Source organism: Carya illinoinensis, chromosome 8 (genome assembly GCF_018687715.1).
Source record: "Carya illinoinensis cultivar Pawnee chromosome 8, C.illinoinensisPawnee_v1, whole genome shotgun sequence".
Classification (NCBI taxonomy): domain Eukaryota; kingdom Viridiplantae; phylum Streptophyta; class Magnoliopsida; order Fagales; family Juglandaceae; genus Carya; species Carya illinoinensis.
The window spans coordinates 25,121,502-25,146,543 of record NC_056759.1 but is presented as its reverse complement, the minus strand read 5'-3'; the positions used below and the strand labels follow the sequence as shown (position 1 = coordinate 25,146,543).

Sequence of the window (25,042 nt, the reverse complement as noted above, 5' to 3'; positions counted from 1 at the left end):
GATTTTCATTTCCATATCTTCTCTCTGCATCTTTCATCTTTGCGCTCACTGATGAATTCCTTTTGCTTACTTCCATATGCCCGTCCCCTACTTGCTACCAAAATCTACAACCCATCCTACAGAGGATTGCTCATGGTTTGGATTGAACTACAACCAGGTTTGTTCTCTATCCCCTTAATCTTCATCTTCTGTCTCACCGTCTCCATATCCTTCCACCTTTCTGCTGAAGCATAAACATTTGACAAAGCTACATAGTCTTCACCCCTCAAAACCAAGTCCACAGCACTCTTCTCTGGATGTAGCTGAAGGAGAAGCTTCCCCACCTTCTCACCCGTTGCAACATCCCCATGAACTTTGCAAGCACTTAGCAAACTCCTCCATAATATGGGATCAGGTTCGACTGGCATCCCCCTGATAAATTCATACGCTTCTTTCAAGTGCCCAGCCCGACCAAGAAGATCGACTATGCAGCCATAATGTTGCATTCCAGGCATGACACCAAACTTACTCTTCATCTTGTCGAACAAATGAAGACCTTCTTCGACAAGCCCCACATGGCAACAAGCAAATAACAAGCTAGTACAAGTCACTCCATTAGGCCTAATACCATAAGCCCACATTGCATCTAAAAGCTCCAATGCTTCCTTTCCTCTCCCATGGATAGCTAGTCCAGTAGCCATTGCCGTCCAAGTCAACACATTCCTCTCATTCATTCTCCTGAAAACGGATAAAGCACTCTCAAGGCACCCACATTTTGAATACATATCAACCAAACCAGTTCCAATAAACACATCATTTTCTGGAACACAAATCGTCTTCTCTATATACCCATGAACACTACTCCCTGTTTCCAACACACCCAATTGAGCAGCCACAGAAAGAATACAAACCATGGTAGTATCGGTAGGTTTCACTCCGCAACCATCATCCAACATTTGCCGAAACAAGGTCAATGCGTCACGAGCACATTCCTTAGAAACTTCTCTTTGGGAACAATACCCGGTAATCATTGTATTCCATGTAACATAACTTCTCACCACCATTTCATCAAACACCATTCGTGCCGAGAGAACATCCTTGTTATTAGCATAAGAATATATCATTGTGGTTTGCACCAAAATATTTGATATTCCTCCATGCTTCAAAACTTTCCCGTGTATTTGTCTCCCTTCCCACAATGTTGATAGTGCAGGAGCTCTAGCACAAGCTCCAAGAACAAAAGTATATGTAAAATCATCGAATGCCAGCTCTCCCTTTGAAACCCAATTGGCAAAGACAAGAATGGAGTCTTTAGGTTGAGTACATCGTATCAAAGTGTTTAAGAGGAACAGGTTTGCATTGCCAAAGTGTTCAAGTATCAAATGGGCATGTGGGGAAGAAGAAAGAAAACAGTATTGTTCCATGAGCTTGGCCAAAAGAGAGGGTACTTTGAGTGCGTTGGTGATCAACTGGGCATGAATTTGTTTGAGGTGTCGGATGGTTTTCGGTGTGTTTTGGTTTAAGAGGGAGAGACAAGAGAGTCGTGGAAGGAAGGGCATGTGGTGGGTGCTTGTTGGAATTGGAGAGAGGCCGAAGACTTGAAGTCAGGGAAGGAAAAACGCAAGACTGCCACCAATGTCGCGTCAAAATAATAATTGTCTCTCTCCCTCTCTCCATTGAATTGGCAAAACAGCAAATGAAATTGGTTCGTCCTTGTCAAACCAATTGTGGCAAGTCATCAGCCTCGTCATCAGGAGATGCCATTACCCTTCTTCAAGTCACTAGCACCTAAGTAAGACGTAAAACAATACTGTAAAGAGAAAAAAAAAAAATAGAGGTTTAAACTTTTCTAAATTCTTTCTTACAAACCAAATAGAACCGATGTTGTTTGTTTATCTGTTCATGTAAACTCTGAAACTGAGTGCTAAATGTTGTTCGGCTGTTTGGCCTATCTTTCTTACTATGTGACATTAGAAAAGTTTAAAACAATGTCACATTAAAACATGGTAAGAAAGAATTTAGCAGCATAGTATTAGTAGCAGCAGCAGCAAGCACATGCCCATGTTTGTTTTCCTTGGTCCAAATAAGTACACAACAATAATCAGGTTTATGTAACACAAACTGGCCCCAATTTGTGCACATAGGGCTGTGCACAAACCAAACCTATCAAATTCCAAAATTCAAAATTTATCCTAGAGTATAAAACCCATTACAATCGGATTAATCCCAAAATCAACTAGCAGTGTTCATTAATCATAAAACTCCAAAAAAAAAAAAAAATAGAGTGGAACGGAGAGGAAATAGCGAGATGCGGAGGAGGGCAGTGAACGGGATGAGTGGCGAAGGGTGGCTGAGAAATTGAAACAGCAAGATTTATTGTTAGTTTCAGTTGTTAGCCAATTGTAATTAGCTATAGCATTCCGTCGGTTTGATAGCAAAGAGCTACAACTCTAGCACTTGTATAAATAGATGTACTCATTGAGTGAATAAAATGATCCAGAACGCTTTCTTTCTATCTCTTCTCTCTCGGCAGTTTCTCTCTTCTCCCCCCATCTCCATTTTCGATAAAATAAACAATGTCAGGTGTAAACAGAGAGAGAGAGAGAGAGAGAGAGAGAGCTAACCGTTTATGGTGGCTGGAACGTGTAGGTACTTACGGCTAGGGTTGAAGACGTAGGAGTTCACACCCAGCGTTCGGCCTGTCGATAGAATACAGAAGGGAAAATGTGGTTTCCGATTAGGGTCCCTCTTTAGACCGGACCCGGTGTAAACGTGAGGTTTAGGCCAACCAACCGGTGTAATTTAGGGGCGTAACTCGTCCGTTCTAGAATTTTAGGATTAAATTAATATATACTAGTTTCGTATTTTTAAAAATAGATTATGCACTGCTTAACCCATAAACCGATACGTTTAGTTTTATCCGTTCTAATCCGATTTGGTTTATTTTTTCGATTTTAATAAAATATGTAAATTTATAAAAAAAAAAATCTATCTGAAAAAAGAAAAATCTACTTTAAAAAGATCTGTTTTATACTTTTATTCCAAAATTTGGTTCTATTATAAAAATCTACTTTACTAAAAAAGTTCTGCTTTACTAAAAGAAAATCTGATTTACTGAAATATGCTTTACTAAAAACTGCTTTACAAAATTCTGTTTTACTAAAAATAATATGCTACAAGTCTATAAATATAAATACTACAAAAACTGAAAAAATAGAAAATACAACAAAAAGAAAAACCTGCTATAAAATAAAATAAGTCGAAAAGTACATCAATTCCTAATAATTAGTATGGTCTATACTCGAGTCTTCTCTCTCTATTTTCTCTCTCGAGGAAAAAGTGAGGTGAAGTGTTAGTGAGGGCAATTATAACGGAAAGGGGGCAATATCCTCTTAGAGGGTGACAAGTAACAGAACTGGCAGGGATAGCGTGGTGGTTACTGTTAGAAGGGGTAGACACGGCGGAGGAAGGTGAAAAAGATGAATGTGCTAGAGGAGAAATGGAAAAAGTTTAAGCTCTCAGAGGGCGAGGCAACAAATATTGTATTTGAGGAAGAGGAAGTAGAAGGTTTATAGTACAAGGAGGATCGGAGTTTAGTGTGCAAGGTTTGCTCAGTGAGAACAGTTAGTGGAGCAGTACTTGAGTCAACTATGGCAAAGGTTTGGAGGATCAGTAAGGCTGCAATCTTCACAGAGGTGAGTACAAATATTTTTGTAGTAATCTTTGAAACACAAGCTAATAAACTGAGGGTTTGGGAGGGTAGACCTTGGTTATTCGATAGTCATTTGATGGCATTGAAGATGTTTGATGGTTTGACTCATCCACAAGGGATGGTGTTCGATCATGCTAGTTTTTGGGTTCGTATGCATGACTTGCCCTTATCTTATATGACTAAGACCCGGGGTGAACAAATTGGGGGAACAGTAGGGAGGGTGGAGGAGGTGGTAACTCAAGAGGATGGTAGTGGATGGGGTAACTATCTCAGGGTTCAGATTAATCTGAACATTACATAGCCTCTTGCTCGTGGTAGAACAATAATGGTGAAAGGAAAAGAAATGTGGATTCCTTTTAGTTATGAAAAACTACCAAGATTTTATTTCTCATGTGGATGCATGGTTCATGGGGCAGAAGGTTGCAGCAACAAGTATGGAAAGGAAGAAGGTGAAGAGCAGTATGGATCATGGATGAGAGCAAGCTCAAGACCACGGGTAAGAATCTTTACCAATAACAAAACTGAGAGTGAGAGGAAAAATAAAGGAAAATATGAAGAGGAAGTGGTGGCAGGAAGAGAGAGGAGGACTGAAGAAGGGGTAGGGGAAAAAACAATTTGGTGTGGGGAAAGGAACTATATGAGGGAAATGGAGTTGGTGGAGGTGGAAGGTAATGGAAGTAAGGGATTGATGAATTTAGAGGAGAGAATAGGTAAAATGGGAAAGAAACCAGAGAGAGAAAATACTATGAAAGAAGGTTTAAATAGAAGTGTTGAGAAGAAGGGAATTGGTATTGAGAGAGGAAGTGAGGAGGGGCTTAATGAAGGGGATGCTGTTATTTTTGAAGGAGAAATTCAATTAGAACAGGAAGGTGTTACTAGGAAAAAGCTAAGTAGTAAACTGAATAAAGGGGAGGTGACTTTGCAAGAATTGAGTAATCAAATTGAAGTTAAAATACCAAAAAAGGGGGAGTGGAAAATGAGGGCTCGAGCTAGAGGAGGGAATATTGAGACTGCAGGTAATAGGGGGGAAAAAACAAAAAGGATTGGGGGAGAGATAGGAGGGATGAATTAGAGTAAAAAAGCCAAGTATGGAGGAGGGGAGGAGGAGAGGGTGGAAGTATCTATGTGTCAAGTTGAAAAGGCGGAGGCTGTGGTACAACCCCACCTACCATATTGAAACTCTTAAGCTGGAACTACCGAGGATTGGGGAATCCTCAGGCAGTTCGAGACCTCTGCAAGTTAGTAGAGGTAAACAAACCCAATATTGTTTTCATTATGGAAACAAAATGCAGTAGAGATAGTTATGATTGGTTGAGAAGGAGGATGAATTTTGAAGGCTGTTTTACAGTGCAGTCAATTGGTAGAGGTGGGGGTTTACTGATGCTCTGGGATGACTTAGTAAGGGTGGAAATTGTGAATTACTCTCAAAGGCACATAAATGCATGGGTGGGAGATGAGGAAGTAAGTGAGAAGTGGCTATTCACAGGTTTTTATGGGCAGCCAGATTTGAGTAAAAGGAAAGAGTCATGGAAACTTTTGAAATCACTCAAACCAGAAGGGATGGAAAGCTGGCTTATTGTAGGGGATTTCAACGAAATTCTTACTAATGATGAGAAGCAAGGAGGAAGGGTAAGGAATGAGAGACAGATTCCAATGTTTAGGGAAGTACTTGAAGAGGGCTGTCTTCATGATCTAGGGTGGAAGGGTGATAAATTTACTTGGAGTGATATGCACGAAGGTGATACTTTTACAAAGGAGAGGTTAGACAGAGCTTTAGCCAACCCAGCTTGGATTAAGGTTTACAATGAGGCATGGGTTGAGGTTTTAGCTGCAAGAACTTCTGACCATAAACCCTTATTAGATCATATTATAAAGGGGAGGGAAAGGAGGTGGGTAAGGAACAAAAGCTTTAAATATGAAGCTAGTTGGGCCTTAGATGAGGAATGTGATGTGGTTTTAAAGAGAATATGGGATAAAGAGGTAGGAAGAAGGAGTTCTCTAGAAAGTGTAGAGACTCTATTGTTAAGAAGTAAGGAGGTTTTTCAAGGGTGGAGCAGAATGGGGGGAAGAAGGGATGCCAAGATGTTAGAAGAAAAAACTGCTGAGTTGAAAAATATACAAGAAAAAGAAAGTGAACATTCAGTAAAGGAAATAAAGAAAGTGAAGGAAGAAATAAGGTTGCTGCTTGAACAAGAAGAGGTAAGGTGGAGACAAAGAGCTAAGAGGAATTAGTACAAGCAAGGTGATAGGAACACAAAATATTTCCATACTTGTGCTAATCAAAGGAGGAAGAGAAACTTCATTAACCAGGTGGTAAGTGAGCAGAATAGGCTGGTGAAAGGTTGCAAGGAGATTGAAAGGATTTTCAGTTGTTATTTTGAGAATTTGTTTACCTCAACCTGCCCTACTCATGAAGAGTTGGAGGAAGTGCTAAAATGCATGGAGCCCAAGGTAACAACAGAAATGAATTAGAGACTTGCAAAGACTTTTACTCGAAAGGAGGTGGAAGAGGCACTCCATCAAATGACACCATTAAAGTCACCTGGACTAGATGGCTTTGGAGCTTGTTTTTTCTAGCATCATTGGAGTACTATAGCAGAAGAGGTGTGTGTTGCTATGCTTTCAGCCTTGAATGGTAATTCTTGGACTCCTTCACTCAATTATACTTTCTTAGCTTTGATTCCAAAACTTAAAGAGCCTATGTTGGTAAGTGATTATAGGCCTATTAGTTTGTGCAATGTATTGTATAAACTAATCTCAAAAACCATTGGTAATAGATTTAAAAAGGTCTTGTATGAAATTATAGCTCCCACTCAAAGTGCTTTTTTGCCTGGGAGGATGATTTCAGACAACATAATGGTGGCTTATGAGATGTTGCATTCTATGAAAACAAGAAAGAAAGGGAGTATGGGAAGTATGGCTATAAAACTTGATATGTCAAAGGCCTATGACCGTATTGAATGGGTGTATGTGGAGGCTGTGATGAAGAGGTTGGGTTTCTGTGATAAATGGATTTCTCTCATCATGAAGTGCATTACCTCGGTGTCTTTCTCAGTTTTAATTAATGGGAAGCCAAGTGAAAAGTTTTATCCTTCAAGAGGCTTAAGGCAGGGGGATCCCCTATCCCCCTATCTTTTCATTATGTGTGCTGAAGGTTTAAGCAGCCTTCTTAATGTTTCAGAATAGCAGAGTCTTACAAAAGGAATTCAAGTGGTTAGAGGAGGAACTAATGTAAATCATCTATTATTTGCAGATGATTGCATTTTATTCGATAGAGCCAAATTGGAGGAATGGTATCATTTGCAATGGATGCTAAAAAAATATGAAAAGGCCTCGGGCCAGTTTCTTCATAAAGAAAAGACATCCATTTTTTTCAGTAGTAATACAATAAGAGATGTGAAGAAAAGCATTGTGGAAGTAGGAGGGGCAGTGGCATGTGGCAGTTATGAAAGATACTTAGGTCTTCCAGCTATTGTTAGGAGATCAAAGTATAACACCTTCCGAATCTTAAAGGAGAGAATATGGCAGAAAATCTCTAGCTGGAAAAACAATTTTCTTTCTCAAGCTGGGAGAGAGATCTTGATAAAAGCTGTTTTGCAGGCAATCCCCACCTTCACGATGAGTGTTTTTAAGCTCCCCCTCAAGTTGTGCAATGAGATTAATGGTTTGTTATCTAAATTTTGGTGGAGAAGACAGAATAAAGAGGGTGGGATTAATTGGAGAAGATGGGAAAAGATGGGAGAGCAGAAGAGGCACGGGGGAATGGGGTTCAGAGACCTAAATAGTTTTAATATGACCCTCTTAGCTAAACAAGGGTGGAGGCTTATTCAATATCCAAACTCCCTGGTGGCTGCAGTGTATAAAGAAAAATACTTCATGAATTCTTCTTTCATGGATGCAAAGGTAGGCCTGAGACCTTCTTTAATATGGAGGGGTTTAAGGGAGGCTAGTGGTTTTTAAAGAGGGTTTAAGGTGGAGTGTAGGGAATGAAAAACAAATACAGATATGGGGCCATAAATGGTTGACCAAACCATCCTTCTTTGCTGTTCAATCACCCATCTCTATTCTGAATAAAGAGACAAAAGTTGAAGCACTGATTTTAGGCCAGAAAGGGGAATGGAATACAGATTTGGTTAATCAGATTTTTGAAAAAGAGGAAGCTGAAATGATCCTTAGCATACCTCTTAGCAAAGGCAATATGGAAGATAAGCTAATATGGGGGCCTTCTACAAAAGGAGCTTTCACAGTAAGAAGTGCCTATTTTCTGCAGTTGGATAGGCTAAGAATATGCAAAGGGGAGTCATCGAGGCATGGAATGACAGATGAAAGGTGGGGGAACATTTGGAAATTGGATGTGCCAAATTCAGTAAAGGTGTTCTTGTGGAAGGTAGGAAATGATTTATTACCTACTAAGCTTAATCTTTTCAAAAAGAAGGTTGTTGAAGATCCTAGATGCCCAATCTGTTATGAAGACAAGGAATCAGTGATTCATATTTCATGGGAATGTGTTGCAGCAAATGATGTGTGGGGTGATGAGCAGAGCTATGTGAAAAAATGGAAGAGGACAGGCAGAGGCTTTATGGAGTTATGGGAGGATTTGATGGAAAGATTACAGACAAACTAGGTGGAAGAAATTGTTGTGCTATTAAGAAAGGTTTGGATGAGAAGAAATGAGGCAATCTTTGAACAGAAAATGATTTGCCCCAAAAAGCTACTGTCAGCTGCAAAGGAGGGTTTAGAGGAATACCAGAAGACTCAAAAGGAAAAGAAGAGGGTGTTCAGTGCAGAAATGAATGTAAGTGGTTGAGGAAACAAATCTAAATGGAAGAAGCCGGGGGAAAATGTTATCAAAGTAAATTGGGATGCTTCTCTAGATGTGAATAAGAGGGTGATGGGGATTGGGATTATATGTAGAGATGAGGAAGGTGAAGCATTGGTGGCTGTTAGTGATAGAAAGGAAATGGTAAACAAACTAGACATAGCAGAATGTTATGCACTTTGGAAAGCCTTGGAACTTTGCAGGGACCTTAATTTTCAGAGGGTTACTTTTGAAGGTGATGCCAAGACTATTATCATGGCTGTAGAAAGTGAAGAAGAGGTGCTGACTTGCTATGGATATTTGATAAACGACATTAGACAGGTTTTAAAAAATAGACTTGAATGGAATATACAATTTGTTTATAGAGAAAGTAATACGGTTGCTCATTCTTTAGCTAAGAAAGCCTTACTTTTGGGGGGTGAAAAAATTTGGGTTGAAGAAGTCCCTGACTTCATCGTTCAAAGCTTGTCAAGAGACAAAGATTGTAATGGCTGAGTTGTTATTAATGAAATACAGAGGTTTCCTTTCAAAAAAACAAAAAAAGTCGAAAAGTCTAAATTAAAAGTTCAAAAGTCCAACAATTCAACAAATTACAAGTCCAAATTTTAAAAGTCTAAATTACAGGACCAAAAGTCCATCCAACAAATTACAAGTCCAAAAATTGAACAAATTAGAAGTCCAAATTACAAGAACATCCAACAAAAAACTTTATAACTAGAGTCTAGAACAAATAACTATGCACCAAGTCACCAACTCCAATAGTCCTTTCAACAAACCTTGTAATTGTATGAAAATAAATTAAACAGTTAATTCTAATAAAAAGTTAGTAATTACATTAAATGAAAAAAAAAAAAACTTAAGGAAAGATGTTATACAAGTTGACTTACCTTAAATTTAATCATCTCCAATTAAAAAAGTAGGTCTTGAAAAACTCCCTAAGTCTTCCATGAGCTCTACACAACAAGGGAAAAAAATAAGCTTAATAATTAAAAAAAATTACTAATATGATATACACTTTAGATACAGTTAAAGAAAATGTGAATGATGCTACATGCCTGTATCAAATTTCTCAAACTTCTCAACATCATCCATTAAAGTGCAAATATTAATCGGGGCAAAAGAAGAATGGGGCTAATTTTGTGTACAAATAAAGGCTTATACTATAAGTGGAGATAGGCTAATGTGGCAAGGATCAAGTACTCAAGTTGCTGTGCTAAAAGCCGACTCAGAGGCCACTGTAGATATCAGAATTGCAATTAGTATATAGTAATACTATTAGTATATAGTAAATTAGTAACAGTGTAATACACTAAAGTCTAATACACTAATGTATTTATCAAAATTATAATAGTAACTATACTATCATACATATATGATATATTATAGTGAAACGCTTTGCAATGGTTGGGCTTCTACTAGTCCAAGAGCAACCCTCCATTCAGTGGTTGCCACTTAAGAAAAACACACCATAAGCTCCTTAGGTTCCACCACACGGAAACTTGCTTTCACCCACACAGAAATTGTTGTTCAGCTCTCTTCTCCTATTTTCATCTTCGTCTAGTACCCTATGTTCACGCATAGAAACTTGCTTTCATTTACATAGAAATCGATGAGAAGATGAAACTCGGAAATAGAAGATGAAATATAGAAAGTTTCCTCTTTTCAATTGGACTTTTCTCTGCTCACAGCTTTAGTTTCAAAGTTTGGGCTAGTGCAAGCAATCACCCTTTATTGTCATAGACTTGTTAGCTATTTAATTCGCTTTGTGGGATGTTATTGGCTTGGTGGTTAAGTGTTAGCTTTTGCCTCTCTCTCTCTCTTCTTCTTCTTCTTCTTCTTCTTTTTTTTTTTTTTTTTTTTTTTTTTTTTTTTTTTTTTTTTTTTTTTTTTTTTTTTTTTTCGGGCTTCATGAATTATTCAGATCTTATCTCTGTTCACTACTATTTCGTTGGTAATTTCTCATATACATTTGGAGAATTTGGTTTTGGCTGAAATATTGCATGTGAATTTGTTGGTCGAAAGGAACAAAAGCTGGCGGTTGGGGTGAAGGAGAGGAGGAATAGCCACAGAAGATTTATATTCGATAGGGATGATTTGAGACCTCAACAATAATATTTTTTTTCCCTATCTTTTAGTTTCTTGATATCTTGTAATATTTCAATTGATTGTTGTCATTTTATTTGGAATTTCTTTGAAGTTGAATGTGAATTGGTTTATGAATTTGGAAGCATCTTCTTCAAGAGATTTGATCAAATAGGGTGTAGCTGCTCGTTGATTAGTAGTTCTTCACGGCTTGGCAGGGTTGAGCTCCATTGTGGCTCGACAGGGTCAAGCTCTGGGTTTGGTTAGGGTCCTTTCATAGAAGACAAAGAGGGGACGAGAGAAGATTGGGGAGGCCTATAGTTTTTGATCAAGAATAGGCAGGTGCAGGACATGTAAATTAAAGGACTTACGTGAAAAGTTATTATTGGAAGGCTGTTATTGGAGTTTGGACAACCCGACCGGCGGGAAGGTTTTCTCTATATTATACTAGTACTATATATAATATTATTACTCAATAGTATATAGTAATAGTATAATACCATTGGTATAGACTACCGTATAGTACTATATCAATATGTTAGTGATAATACTATATTAAATAATAGTAATTGTTGTAAATTATGGAAAAGAGAGAGCCTCAAAGATAAAGAGAGAGAGAATGCTTATTTCCATCATATGAACCTAGAAATATACCCATATATATATATGGGTACAAAGGTCTTAATTGACGGCTAAAACCTGTTCAATTATGACGGCTAAATGTGGTCATACAATATAAGTTGGTTTATAACACTCCCTCTTTGGATGACCATATTTAAAGAATATGCCTAGTTAAAACCTTGCCAAGGAAAAATCCTGTGGGAAAAAACTAATGGTGAAGGAAAAAGAGTACAGTATTCATGTGTACCGTCAAATGCTTTAGGATTGCCACATTAAAACCTTGCAAAGGAAAATCCAGTGGGATAAAACCTTAGCGAAGAAAAAAGAGTACAATCAGTACAAGTTTTCAAGACATTACTCCCTTCTGAAAAGTGTATGATAATAGGTCTTCAAGTTTTTGTATTCCAATGTTCTATATAATCTTCTTAAATGTTGCAGTTGGTAATGTTTTAGCGAATAAATTTGTCAAATTATTACTTGACCGTATCTGATTGACATCAATTTCACATTTCTCCAAATGAATTGCAATGATCTTCTCATGTGGATCTGAAAGATAACTTGCATCCGTATATCCAACTAATTGTGGACTTGATCCATATTGATAAAATAATCACATATTCAGGGCTTCAATTGCACTTAGATAAGGTACTTTAAGACTAAGAATTTTTTCATCGTCTTCACAAAGATGAAATGGATCTTTTCTACTCATCAAATGATCGAGCAACCATTAGAATATTCAGGGAATGAGCTTTGTCCATATAAAAGGCTTCAAGACTTTATAGTAAAAGGCCTTTGCGTTGATGCATCTCAATATTGTGTACCAACCCTTTAAATGAAGCAGTTGATAATGTTTTGGTAAAAAAATTCACTATATTGATTCAAGATCATTTTAACATTAAATTCACTACTTTTCTGGAGTTATACTCTTTTGGAGTTCTTGTAAATAACATTGTTAGTGAAGAAATCATCAAAATTAAGCCGCTAACCTCCTTTGTCAACAAAAACGGTGGCCATCTTTTTAGACTAGACTAGCATAACAGGATTTTATAACTCTTCTGTAGCTGTCAGGCGCTGCAGAGCTATGATGCTACATCTCTTGTATCTTATATAGAGATGCTTCATGAGTGATCCTGATATGCTTTGTCATAATTTTCTCTATGAAAGAAATATTCAGCTCATCTTCATTCGCATCTCATCTTCTTCACTTTTCTGTAATTAGTCTGCATTCTTACTTTGCAATATCTTTCTGTATTCTTACTCTGCAATATCTTTCTGCATTCTTACTCTGCAATCTTTTTCTACATTCTTACTCTACAATGTCTCAGCAATCTTCTCATAACCAATATATGAGGTATTTTGTACCTCGTTCACCAGTTATTTTTGCTTCTATTGTAGGTGCTATAATGCAATACAATAATGATCTGACTAATAAGTCAGATAATGAAGCTATCTACGAGCTTGTGAGTTTCAGTACCCGATATTCATCAACCATTGTCGTATTTTCTCAGAGACTACAATTCAAAACTTGTGGGGTTGACAAACTCCACGAGAATATTTCTATTTTTCAGCGACTTCTTCTAGAGTCCAACATGAAGATATGATCAATAAAGCAAGATAATAGGAATTTAAAATCCTTACTTAAATCTTCTTTTCGATTGCCTACTCTTTTAGATAAGGATGCCATGCAGATTTTTGAAAAGTAAGATTGTTTAAAAAATGAGGCGAAGTGCCTCAAATTTCTGTAATTTTGTTTCGAAACAATAAAATAATATTTCACAAATATTCATTTTGTGTTCCTATCTTCTGGTAGATATTCTGTATACTCCATTTTATTTCTCCTTTAATAATGCACACTTCTTATAAAACTGTAATATGAATCTGAAATTCTAATTACATTTAAGAGATGGCATTTCAGAACTAATAATTTCGTTCATCTCCCCCTTAAAGCCGCAAGGGTTTCAGATTTATATTTTAAATATGTGCAGTTTTCATGAGCTCTTCTGGAGCCTCAATGACATTTAAATCATCTATATAAACTACAATAAATTAATATGGATACTGAAAATATATGAAAATGGCTTATTCCACGTGCGTTTGGATTGTTTTAAATCATAAAAGGATTTTTTGAAACTTGATAGAATACATATTTATGGATGTATTCAGATCAGAAGTTTCAGGCATTTTATATCCTTCAGAGATTTTTATATATATGTCATGATCCAATGATCCATATAAATATGCAGTGAATCATACATATCCAAACTCTCGGTAACTTTCAAGCTAATAAAAACTTCAATATAATTTCATCCACTTCAAAAGCATATCAATATTATTTCTACGAGAAACCGACTCGTAATTTATATATCACATTTTCATTTCCTTGTTACAAATACCCACTGATATTCAACAAGCATCACCTCTTAAGTGTTTGGACTACAAGTCCATATGTATCACATTTTACTAGTGATATCAATTCTACAGGAATTGTTTCTTTCTATTTTGGCCAATATTTTACGTTGGTATTCTTCGACGGTTCTTGGCTCACTTTCTCTCATTACTTCTGATAATGTCAAGTGCCATCTTATATGAAAATACGTTGTCGAACGGTTTTATTTCTATCCAGATTTTTTCTAATATTCATGAAATGTATCGAGATTTCGTTATTTTCAGGTACCTGTCACTCTTCAAGGGAAGACATTTCATGAAAAACCTATTCAAGAGACACTCTTCAGGAGGATTATACTCTTCAGGAGTTTTATGGGAGAATTTCGTACAAAAAATTTGGATGGATCTTATTGTTTGTTTTGTGGATACGGCCTCTTCGGGAGCACCAATTTGTTTTCTTTGTGCATTTCTCTTTTTGATACTTTATCTTTTGTATCAATAGGTCTCACATGCTTTTAGACATGTCTTATGTTCATTAGACTACTAAATTTCTTAATTATCCTACGGGGACTTCAATTCTCATTGGGATTTTAGCAGTTAAAATATGAGACCCTTTTATCTTATTTCATCCATAAATTAATTATTATTTGAACTTCCAGTTCACTTATGATAATCAAGATAATGCCGAATTATTTCATTTTATTTGCTTCTAGCAAATTTTTCTTTCCACTCATGGTAGGAAGATTTTATAATAAAAGAATCTTTTGGTTCTTTTATGGACGTCCATATGAAAATTATTTGACTTATCGTAATTGATTTCGGATGATCAAGATAATTATGAAAAACATACATATATTTTGAATCATATCACTTTTAATGCATCATAATATTTGATTCAGTAATTGTATAATATCATCTCAAAGAGAAAGCTGGTAGTTTTTTCAATACGAGCTTCTGGCGCGAAATCATAAAAGTATTATAAAGATATTCATTACCACGTCTAATCTCTTAGTTTCTTTGAATAAAATGCATCATTCTCTTCATTTCAGGGAATAAAATAATATAAATTCAATATCATTCACTTCAGGGAATGGTGTGAAACTAGTAGGACGTGACTAATGATTTCTTAACAAAAACTCATTTATTTGCTTAGCTACTAGAAGACCAGATATAAATTTAGAATATATTGTGAACTTTTATACTCGATACTGCTACTTCATGAGCAAATTCGAGGAATTCATTTTAAACATATATTCTTTAGTGGCTTTTCTCTACACAATTTCAATTATGCAACTTCAGGTGCATTAATCATAATGAGTTTTTGATACACGTATCACTCATTTAAACTATAAGATACTCAATAAAATTATTGATTTAGAGCGATCCTTCAGGGACGCTCAATTTCTATTCCAAGATGAATCTTAATATGAGATACTCAATAAAATTATTGGTTCAGAGCGATCATTCAGGAATGCTCAATTTCTATTCCAAGATGAAACTTAAAATGAGATACCCAATAAAATTATTGGTTTAGGGCGATCCTTTAGGGATGCTCCATTTCTATTCCTAGATGAATCTTATAATCAATAATTCATAACAAGTATAAAAAGTAAATAGAACTTGTATATAAGATATGTGAATAAAAATTTACTATAGATATAATTGAGATGTAAACTATATGAATAAATATAGAATTTTATCAAGTAATAATAATGAATATAATCTTTACTACTCACCTTGGAGATTGCAAATAATATATTGAAAAACTTACTTGAAGTAGAAGACTACTAGCTTCAGACTTCGTGCTGTTAAATCTCATTAATTTTGTGAAGAATTCCAGTCCAAGGATGGAGTCCAACTAGTTCGTGTTCATCCATCCCAGTTCCAACTGTCCATCTTCTCACTTTCCTTTATATTCTCTTTTTCTAGAGAATGAAGAGGCCGACGGGGAGACTTCTCTTTTTCTTGTTGAAATTCAAATTTTAACAACTTAAGTAGTTGAAACATACTTACATGAGCAGAAAAGCTGCTAGTCAGAAGAAGAATTAGTTAGCAGTACAACCAGGCCGGCTGCATGCTAGCTGAAGGTAAGCTAGCCCTTGACCTCCGTCAACAAGTTTTTCACTAGCTAGCTAAACTTAAAAATATACATTCTTCGTTGGTGGTCGTGGTGACGGTCTGCACGCTCTCGCTTCTCACCTCCGAAGAAACTCTGCTACGGTTCTTCTTGGTCATCAGATTGTACAACATCATGAACCCCAAGAAGATTCATAGATCCAGCTCGTTGCGATCACTTCATCAAAGCTAAGCTTTTATTTGTCTCCTACCCATCTGGGCAACGCAAATCGCCCAATCCGCAGCAGTGGCTTGATCTCGCCGAGCCCTCACCCTCTATCTTGGTTAAGTCGGCGCACTCCCTGTCGAACCACTCGCCAGAGCTTGGTTCATCACGGCACTAGGAGCCCCCTAGTTTTGGCCCTCCCAGATTGGCAGATCTGAAAGACGAAGACCCATCGACGACTTCGTCTGACCCTATAGATAGCGGCATCTGAATCAGCCCATACTTGCCGACTCCGGCTCCTGTGCCGATTCAGAGCACACTGCCTTGGGGCTTTTGCTGATCTTGAGCCTCTCGGTGTGGGGTTCATGGTGGCCCGATTCTTGTAACCAGTCGAAGCTAGAGTGGCATACATGGCGTCGATCTGCTTCGGGTTTGCCTTGTACTCGGAGAAAGGGTACGCGTTGATCAAGAATGGTGAGCTCATCTTGATCTTTTCGGGAATCAGTTTTCTGGGAAAATCCCACTGGAGTTGCAAAACTCGAAGCTCAATTTGTTGAATTCGTGCTGATAACGTGTTGTAAGTTATGGAAAAGAGAGAGAGCCTCAAAGACAAAGAGAGAGCGAGAATGAGAGAGAGAATTCTTATTTCCATCATATCAACTTAGAAATATACCCATATATATAGGGGTACAAAGGTATTAATTGACGACTAAGGCTTGTTCAATTATGACGGCTAAATGTGGTCATATAATACACGTTGGTTTATAAGAGTAATACTATTATAACTAATATATACTAGCACTATATAATCTATATTATACTAGTATAGTGTTAGTGTGTTACTACTATATATAGTGATATTAATACTTTATATAGACTTAAAGTATATTACTAATGGTAATAGTAATATATGGTATTAGACTATTAGTATTAGGTCATAAAATGTAAATTGTAATTAATATACATAATATACTAATGTATATTAGTATTACTAATTTACTAATGTATTATGTACATATCAAAAAGAATATATTGAGAATTTATTAGGCCATAAAAATTTGGTAATAAATTAACAAAATTTTAGTGATTTTCCTTCTTTTTTGATAAATAATATTTTTGTAATCTTATTGACAATTTTGGTATATAAATTCAAATATTTTGATATCTATGATTTTTTTTTCAATTTTAAACTGATTTTAATTGATGAAAAATATTGGTGTGATTTATTAATTTTAGTTTAAAGTTTTATAGTTTCAGTTTATTTTTAAATTAATTTATTATTTATCAATTTTATTTTTAAATATTTTTTCTCAATCTAAGTGGTTCTTATGATAAAATGTTATTAATATATATATTTTATATTTAAAGCATTTGATCAATTAAATTTTCATGTTTAAAATTAAAATTTTATTTTATAAATTCTAATAATATTAACTTATATATAATTAAAATTTATATTATTATATATATTATATATAAAAATTATATATAATATAAAAATATTCTATATAATATTTCAAAAAATAATTTAAAATACATATTAAACCGAACCGGTCCAGTCCGGTCCTAAAATGCCTAGAACGGGAACCGAATCAGTTCCAACTAGTTCCTGGATCGGTTCCAACCAGTTTTCCCATTACCAAAATTGGTTCTGGACCTTTTTTCCATTTTTTTTTACACCCATAGGTGTAAATGTGGTTTTAAAGATCTCGTTTGGTTTTATAGATCTTTCAAGTCATCTTATCATATCTCATCTCATCTTATTTCAATATTAAAACACCATTTAAATATAAATATTTTTTAATTTTTAATTTTTAACTTTTTATCAAATAATTACCTAATCATTATAATTTTCCAAACTCACATGAAAAAAACAAAAAATAATTTAAATTTTTCTAATATTAAAATAAAAATTATATTCTAACAATATTTTAACTTTGTAATATTTTTATTCAAATTTTTTTCTCTCATTTTCTAAAACCCCATAAATCATCTTAAATCAAATCATTTCGCTACTATTTACAAATTATCTCATTAATATTTACATATTTCTCATCTTAGTATTTTATCATTTGTTACGGTAGATAAAAAATACAAGATGTTTGTCCATTTTAAAAGAGTAATTCTAGATACAATTTTAGAATGTGCAAGCCCTATCAATTTCTTTTGAAAAAAAAGTAGGATCCACCACTAAAACAGTAATATTTTCATGTGATCCTATGGATCCCACTATTTACCCATTTTTTTTATATGGAGTGCGGGAAACTTGCACTCCATATGACTAGAAATATAATTTCTTATTTTAAAATCAAACACACCGTTAGGGCTGAACAAAAATTTGAAAATCTAACTCCGACAAAATAGATTTGGAGTTGATTTTTTTTTTTAAATTTTTTAGTCGGAGTCGGAGGAGTCATTGGACCGACTTCGATCCAACTCCAACTTTATGCTGACTCCGACTCTGACTTTGCCTTCTAACTATGATATTGTACATATATTATAAAAATATGTATTTATTTATAAAAAGATTCTACTTATCATCCACACACCACACACCATACATAATTTTTAATTTTTTTCCCTTACCAAATATGTGGTGTATAGATGATGAGTGTAATAACTCAATTAGTTTAGGAGAAATGAAACCAAAAACAATTAAAAAAATTAAAAATAAGTGTAGTCTGTAGTGTGATGAGTAACAAAGTTCATATACTAGTATGAACTAATTATTATAAAATAATATACTTATACTATAGTATAAATAGACTAATGATACCCATTCGAAAAACAAGGATACGAAGGAGTCCTTCCTTTCCCTTAGGAGAAAGTGTGAGGTTGTTTAGTGCCTTTGGTCTCAAAGGCTTTACGTCTCACACCCTGTGAGTTTTTTAGTTTGTTACTTAGTTTCTGTATCGAGTGCTCTTCGTATATCACGGCTGAACGTAATTACATGGAGGCAGAGGAGCTGGCAAAGAGATGGGAGAGACTTCACCTATCGGAGGAAGAAAAGTCCTGTTTTCACATCAAACAAGATTTTTCAGTGGAGGAGAAAAGAAGAGGACAACATTATATAGTCGGTAGAGCAATGACAGAAAAAGGAATCAATAGTGAAGCTTTCAGAATCACAATGTCTCAAATATGGAGTTTGGAAGGCTAGGTCAGGTTTAAAGAGTTGGGAGACCAGAGTTTTCTGATCGAGTTCCAAACTCAGGCAGACAAAGAGAAAGTCCTTAGTGGTCGTCCCTAGTTTTTTGACAGACACCTCCTCACGATGCTAGAAGTGGATGGTACAGCCTCAATAAATGAGCTACATTTTGCGTATGAACCCTTCTGGGTTCAACTCCACAACCTGCCACTAGCCACCATGACAGAAGAACTTGGAGAACAGTTCGCGGAATCCATTGGAAACGTAATACGAGTGGACACTGAAGCAGATGGACGTGCATGGGGGAGAACCTTAAGAGTAAGGGTAGCGGTAGACATTCATAAACCTCTCCTACGAGGGAAATGGATCAAGTTTAGAGAGAAGAAGCACTGGATTTCATTTAAGTATGAAAGGCTGCAGAATTTCTGTTTCCAGTGTGGGGTACTTTTTCACAAAGGCAAAGATTGCACCAGACTGCGGCCTGAGCATCGAGGTGAGGAGGAAGCTCCAACACAGTTCGGGCCCTGGCTCCGTGGGCAGCCGAGGAACATAAACTTCTTTGATAGCCGTAAGTATGGTGGCTCCGGTGGGGAAAAAAAAAAAAAACAGCATGGGAAGCAACAAAGAGAAAGAGAGGAAGATGTCAGAGAAGCGACATGGCAAAGCCCTCAAGCTGTCAATCAACAGACTAAGTCAGGACAACAGGGAAGTTTACCAGCGGAAAAGAAGGAAAAGGACCTTCGAGCCTGCAGCACACAACAGTTAAATGAAGGAAGCTTGGATAAAGGTAACTATGTTGGACCTTTCCTAGATGTCCCTAAATCAGTTCAGGTCAAAAGTGAACTTTTAGATCACAATGAGGTAGTCCATGTCTAGGGAAATAGTGTAGCAGGGGTAAAAACTAGTTCTCAAAGACCACAGGGCCCTAACGGGGAAATGGATATAGAACCTGGCTTGACAACACCTAGAGGAGTAGGGACTGATGCTAGATTGTGAAATGAATAAAACAACAGCTAAAAGTAAGGAAGGGTCTAGGGTGGGGCACGGTGGTCCTAAGATCAAGAACTCTAGTATTAGCAAGATGACAGCTTACTAGCAAGAAGAAGGTGAATATAGGACTCATGGTACGGCTAGTTTGAAGAACAAGGCTAAGAAATGGAAAAGAATTGCAAGACAAGGAGGTTCATACAATGAAGTGAATGCAGCAGAACTGTTGGCCGATATCTCAAACCAGGCTTCGAGAACTAGCTATAAGAGGGGGTGTAAGAGGAAGGTGAATGAGAATGTCCCTGGGGAAAAAAGAACTAAGAGAATTGAGGATAACAAGGAAAACCACGATGCAATGGCAGAGGTTGGTATCCAGCCCTGCCTGCCCCAATGAGTATACTTGTTTGGAACTGCCGAAGGCTTGGGAACCCTCGGACAGTTAGTGTCCTTAGAAACTTAACTAAGGACAAGTGGCCCAACTTAGTCTTCCTTATGGAAACTAAGAGCAGAAAATCGAGACTTGAAGAGTTTAGAAGAAGTTTGAAGTTGGAGGGTTGTTTTGCTGTGGACTGTGTAGGAATGAGTGGAGGCATTGCATTACTGTGGAGGGAAACTTGGCAGGTCAAAATAATCAACTACACAAGATGGCATATTAGTGCACTAATTCAAGAAGGTGATCTTGGACCAACTTGGCAATTCACCGGCTTCTATGGACACCCTGAATCGGCTAAGAGGAATAGTAACTGGCAACTGTTGCAAATGCTAAAACCCCCTAACCCCATGGCCTGGCTCTGTGCAGGTGACTTTAATGAGATATTGCACCAAAAGGAAAAGGTGGGAGAAGCAAGTAGGCCTTATCGACAAATTGAAACTTTCAGAAGAGCTATAGATTACTGTGGTCTTAATGACATCCATTCACAGGGACTGAGGTTCACGTGGTCCAGCAATAGAGGTGGAAAAGCTTTCATTAAGGAAATGATTGATAGAGCATTTGCTAATAAGGAATGGAGTGACCTTTTCAAGAGTGGCTCGAGCACTACACTTCCAGCAATTCAATCTGACCACTCCCCTCTAGTAATTGAAAAGCACACAAAGGGCCTTAAGGGAAAGAAAAGAGGAAACTGTTTCAGATATGAAGTGGCCTGGGAAATGAGAGAAGACTATTTGAAGACAATAGCCAAGGCCTGGAGGAAGGATGGAGGAGGAGAAACAAAGGTAAAACAGTTAAGGCAGAAACTTGGTATTTGTCAAAGAGACCTGCAGAACTGGAACAACAAGAGGCAACAGGAACGCCACCAGCAATCAACAAAGGAATGGCAAGACTTGGTTACCTCCAAGAAACTGGCACGGGTGATCACCTGGCCCAAATGAAACAGCTTCAGAGGGAAGTGGAGGAAAACTTGACAGTGAATGACTTAAAGTGGCGGCAGAGGGCAAAGCAACACTGGTTCAAACTTGGTGATAGAAATACCAAGTACTTTCATATGCAAGCCAGCCAAAGGAGGAAAACCAATACTATCAAAGCAATAGAGGATCCAAATGGGAGAACTATCACTGAATAGACAGAGATTGGGGCAGTCTTCATAGGGTATTTCTCTTCTCTCTTTACTACTTCTCAGCCTTCTAACTTTGATGAGTGTTTAAGTGCCATGGATACTAAGCTAGCAGGGGATATGAAGACCTGGCTTATGATTCCCTTCAATAGAGAGGAGATCAGAGCTGCTGTTGTACAAATGAACCCATTGGGGTCTCCTGGCCCCGGTGGTTTTCCAGCCCATTTTTACCAAAAACACTGGGAAGTAGTGAGTGAAGATGTGTACAAGCTAGCCCTCCAAACCCTTAATCATGGTGGTTCCATTTCTGAGTTAAATGACACACTCATTACTCTAATTCCCAAAGTCAAGAGCCCTAAAAGAGTTACTGATTTTAGACCCATCAGTCTCTGTAATGTAGTGTACAAAATCATATCCAAAACAATAGCCAACAGATTGAAAGTAATTCTCCCTAGACTTATCTCTCACAATCAGAGTGCCTTTATGCCTGGCAGGTTAATATCTGATAACACCATTGTGGCTTACGAAATTTTACACTCTATGAACTCTAGAATGAAAGGGAAAAAAGGCTTCATGGCACTCAAATTAGACATGAATAAGGCTTATGATAGGGTTGAATGGAGCTTTATTGAAACTATCATGAAAAAGATGGAATTCCCTAACCACTGGACAAACATCATCCAGAATTGCCTTAATTCAGTGTCCTATTCAGTCCTCATAAATGGAGAAGCCTAGTAGTGTTTCTGGCCTTCCAGGGGCCTTAGACAGGGGGACTCTTTGTCCCCCTACCTATTTATTCTTTGTGCTGAAGCTCTTACCTGTCTCCTCAATAGAGCCGAGCTTTGTGGTAACCTCACACCTGTCCCAATTGGAAGAGGACCTGTCACTGTGAACCACATTTTCTTTACAGATGATAGCCTCTTATTCTTCAAAGCAGCTCCTGAGGAACTCAGCTGTGTACTCAATATTCTTAGCCAGTATGAGAAGGCATTTGGATAGGTTTTGAACAAGGAAAAATCATCTATCTTCTTTAGCAAGAATACAAGCCAGTCAACACAGATTCAGTTATTGCAAGTAGCAGGGATTAAATCTTCTGGGACCTTTGAAAGGTATCTGGGCCTTCCTGCATTGGTGGGCAGATCAAAAGTAGCCACATTCCACTCCCTCATAGACAGAACCTGGGCTCGTATAGCCAACTGGAAGACAAAGCACCTTTCTGCAGCTGGGAAAGAGGTTCTTCTAAAAGCAGTCTTGCAAGCCATCCCTACTTACACCATAGGGATGTTTCTTCTTCCTTTGTCCATCTCTAACAAGCTGAATCAAATGCTCAGAAAGTTCTGGTGGGGATTTGATGAGGAGACCTCAAAAATACAATGGGTCAATTGGGACAAGATCAGCACTGAAAAGGGCTCAGGAGGCCTTGGCTTCAGAGATTTGAGGCTATTCAATTTAGCTTTACTTTCCAAACAAGGGTGGCGTATTATACAAAATCCATCCTCCTTGATGGCCAAGGTTCTTAAGCAGAAGTATTTCAGTAGAGTGGATTTCACAGAAGCACAGATGGGATCAAGGCCTTCCTTTGTATGGAGAAGCATCAAGGCTGGAGCAAATCTGTTAAAGAAGGGTCTCATGTGGAGGATTGGGAATGGATCCAAAGTGAATATATGGTCTGACAGATGGTTACCTCATTCACATAATCACATGGTACTATCAACCCGAGATGAAGACTGTTGGTGTGAAAAAGTCAGTGACCCCATAGATCCCCAAAGACTGGAATGGGAAGACTCTCTTCTCCATGAATTATTCAACCAACACGAAGTTGAGAACATTAAAACCATACCTTTAAGTAAAGGGGGAAGGGAAGACAGGTTGGTGTGGGAATTTACCAACAATGGCTTATACACAGTTAAGAGTGGATACCATTTCATTAAAGAGCTAGACAGAGAAATGGAAGGGGAGACATCAGATAGAAACAAGAATAAGCTGTTTTGGAAGGCCATCTGGAAATTGGATACAACTCCCCAAACAAAGATGTTCTTATGGTGAGCCTGCAATGAGGCCCTTCCCACCCAGGCCAATCTGAAAAAAAGAAAGATTGTGGAAGACAACACATGTTTCATATGTTTGCAGGAGGCAGAAACCTCAGGACATGCTCCATGGGGGTGTAGTGCAGCCACAAATGTGTGGAATCAAGGGGGAAAAAAGGTGCAAAAGATGTCTCATCACAGTGACTTCTTCTTCGATATGTGGTTCTTTATGGCAGCTTCCTTAGAACCACTAGACCTTTCGGAGATGGCCATTACTGCAAGAAGAATATGGACTAGAAGGAACGAGTTCATTCATGGAAAAGGTTTCACACATCCCACATGTGTGTATTAACAGGCAAAAACAGAAATGACAGACTATATGGAGGCACTCAAAGAACCAACAAATCCGAATGGCAATGCCCCAGCAAGGAACCTCACTTGGTCAAGACCTGATGCTGAAGGATTCAAAGTCAACTGGGACTCAGCTGTTAACTCAAGGGAAGGAAAAGTAGGCATAGGAGTTCTTGTCAGAGATCATCAAGGTTGGGTCATTGGAGCTCTTCGTGCAAACAGGCTCCTTAAAGGATCTCCCTTTGATGCTGAAGCATATGGTGTACTCTTAGTAGCAGTCTTCTGTAGAGAGCTTGGTCTGAAAAGCATCTACTTGGAAGGGGATGCAAAACAAGTGATGGACCTGTTGAAGAACCACAAGCTAAACTGGAGCCTAGGTGGATGCCTCATTAGAGATGCAAGACAGCTTCTCAATGACTACAGCCTCTGGTCTGTATCACATGTTCCTCGGGAGGCTAACTCAGCAGCTCACTATCTAGTGAGAGATGCACTGTTATGCTCTGAGGATCTTTATGATATAGAAGTGTGTCCATCATGTATCAGTACTATAGTTACCAAGGAAATGTTGTAACTCTCTAGCTTGGATTGTCTATTTCATGCTAACTTCAGTGTATTTGGTAACTGTTTTATTAATGAGATCAGGTTTTCTCTTCAAAAAAAAAAAAAAAAAAATAGACTAATGATAGTTTAATATATGTAAACATCATAGTATTACTACCATACATAATCAAGTATAGAAATAAGTTAAATATTAGTATTTAAATAAGTCTAGTATAATAAGTTAATAACACATATACTAATTTACTAAAGTATAATAACCTATAACTAGACACTAAAAAGTCTAGAATATCATTACGTTAGAAATAAGTTAGATATTAGTATAATAACATGTAAATAGATACTAAAAATAATATATGATACTATAGTATGATAACATGTAACTAGAGACTGTAGTATAAGTCGATTATAAAAATAAATTAGATATTAGTATAGAAGTAAATTAGTAGTGAATGATTTAATTTTAGTTTTTAACTTTTTGAAAAAATTAAAATTTGAGAACCCACAAAAAATTCTTTTTTAAAATTGACTAAATATGAAGC

At 37.0% G+C, this 25,042-nt stretch overlaps 4 protein-coding genes across 4 annotated transcripts; 3 read left to right on the top strand and 1 right to left on the bottom strand.

Moving 5' to 3' along the window:
• Positions 1 to 2,760, bottom strand: LOC122319050 (pentatricopeptide repeat-containing protein At3g18970). The gene is made up of 2 exons (XM_043136919.1): positions 2,604 to 2,760; positions 1 to 1,767 (listed from the first exon to the last, which is right to left on the bottom strand). The coding sequence occupies exon 2, from the start codon at positions 1,536 to 1,538 to the stop codon at positions 117 to 119; it is 1,422 nt and encodes a 473-aa protein (XP_042992853.1). The 5' UTR covers positions 1,539 to 1,767; positions 2,604 to 2,760; the 3' UTR covers positions 1 to 116.
• A 16,390-nt stretch (positions 2,761 to 19,150) lies between these two features.
• On the top strand, positions 19,151 to 20,405 carry LOC122274531. The gene is made up of 3 exons (XM_043083566.1): positions 19,151 to 19,592; positions 19,722 to 19,885; positions 20,121 to 20,405. Exons 1-3 carry the CDS (start codon positions 19,151 to 19,153, stop codon positions 20,403 to 20,405), a joined length of 891 nt encoding a protein of 296 aa, XP_042939500.1.
• LOC122274529 lies at positions 20,402 to 23,836 on the top strand. The gene is made up of 5 exons (XM_043083565.1): positions 20,402 to 21,361; positions 21,631 to 21,955; positions 22,376 to 22,521; positions 22,564 to 23,606; positions 23,695 to 23,836. The coding sequence occupies exons 1-5, from the start codon at positions 20,402 to 20,404 to the stop codon at positions 23,834 to 23,836; spliced, it is 2,616 nt and encodes an 871-aa protein (XP_042939499.1).
• Positions 23,837 to 23,958: 122 nt separating this feature from the next.
• Positions 23,959 to 24,513, top strand: LOC122274528. The gene has a single exon (XM_043083564.1). It carries the CDS (start codon positions 23,959 to 23,961, stop codon positions 24,511 to 24,513), a length of 555 nt encoding a protein of 184 aa, XP_042939498.1.
• Positions 24,514 to 25,042: the final 529 nt, after the last annotated feature.

Coding starts and splice junctions, on each gene's coding strand:
- LOC122319050 (XM_043136919.1), bottom strand. CDS start 1,538: ATGCCCTTCCTTCCACGACTCTCTTGTCTCTCCCTCTTAAACCAAAAC.
- LOC122274531 (XM_043083566.1), top strand. CDS start 19,151: ATGCTAGAAGTGGATGGTACAGCCTCAATAAATGAGCTACATTTTGCG. Junction 19,593..19,721: donor CATAAACTTCTTTGATAGCC/GTAAGTATGGTG, acceptor AGACTAAGTCAG/GACAACAGGGAAGTTTACCA. Junction 19,886..20,120: donor AACTTTTAGATCACAATGAG/GTAGTCCATGTC, acceptor ACAGCTTACTAG/CAAGAAGAAGGTGAATATAG.
- LOC122274529 (XM_043083565.1), top strand. CDS start 20,402: ATGAGTATACTTGTTTGGAACTGCCGAAGGCTTGGGAACCCTCGGACA. Junction 22,522..22,563: donor CTCCTGAGGAACTCAGCTGT/GTACTCAATATT, acceptor GCATTTGGATAG/GTTTTGAACAAGGAAAAATC. Junction 23,607..23,694: donor CAAACAAAGATGTTCTTATG/GTGAGCCTGCAA, acceptor ATATGTTTGCAG/GAGGCAGAAACCTCAGGACA.
- LOC122274528 (XM_043083564.1), top strand. CDS start 23,959: ATGACAGACTATATGGAGGCACTCAAAGAACCAACAAATCCGAATGGC.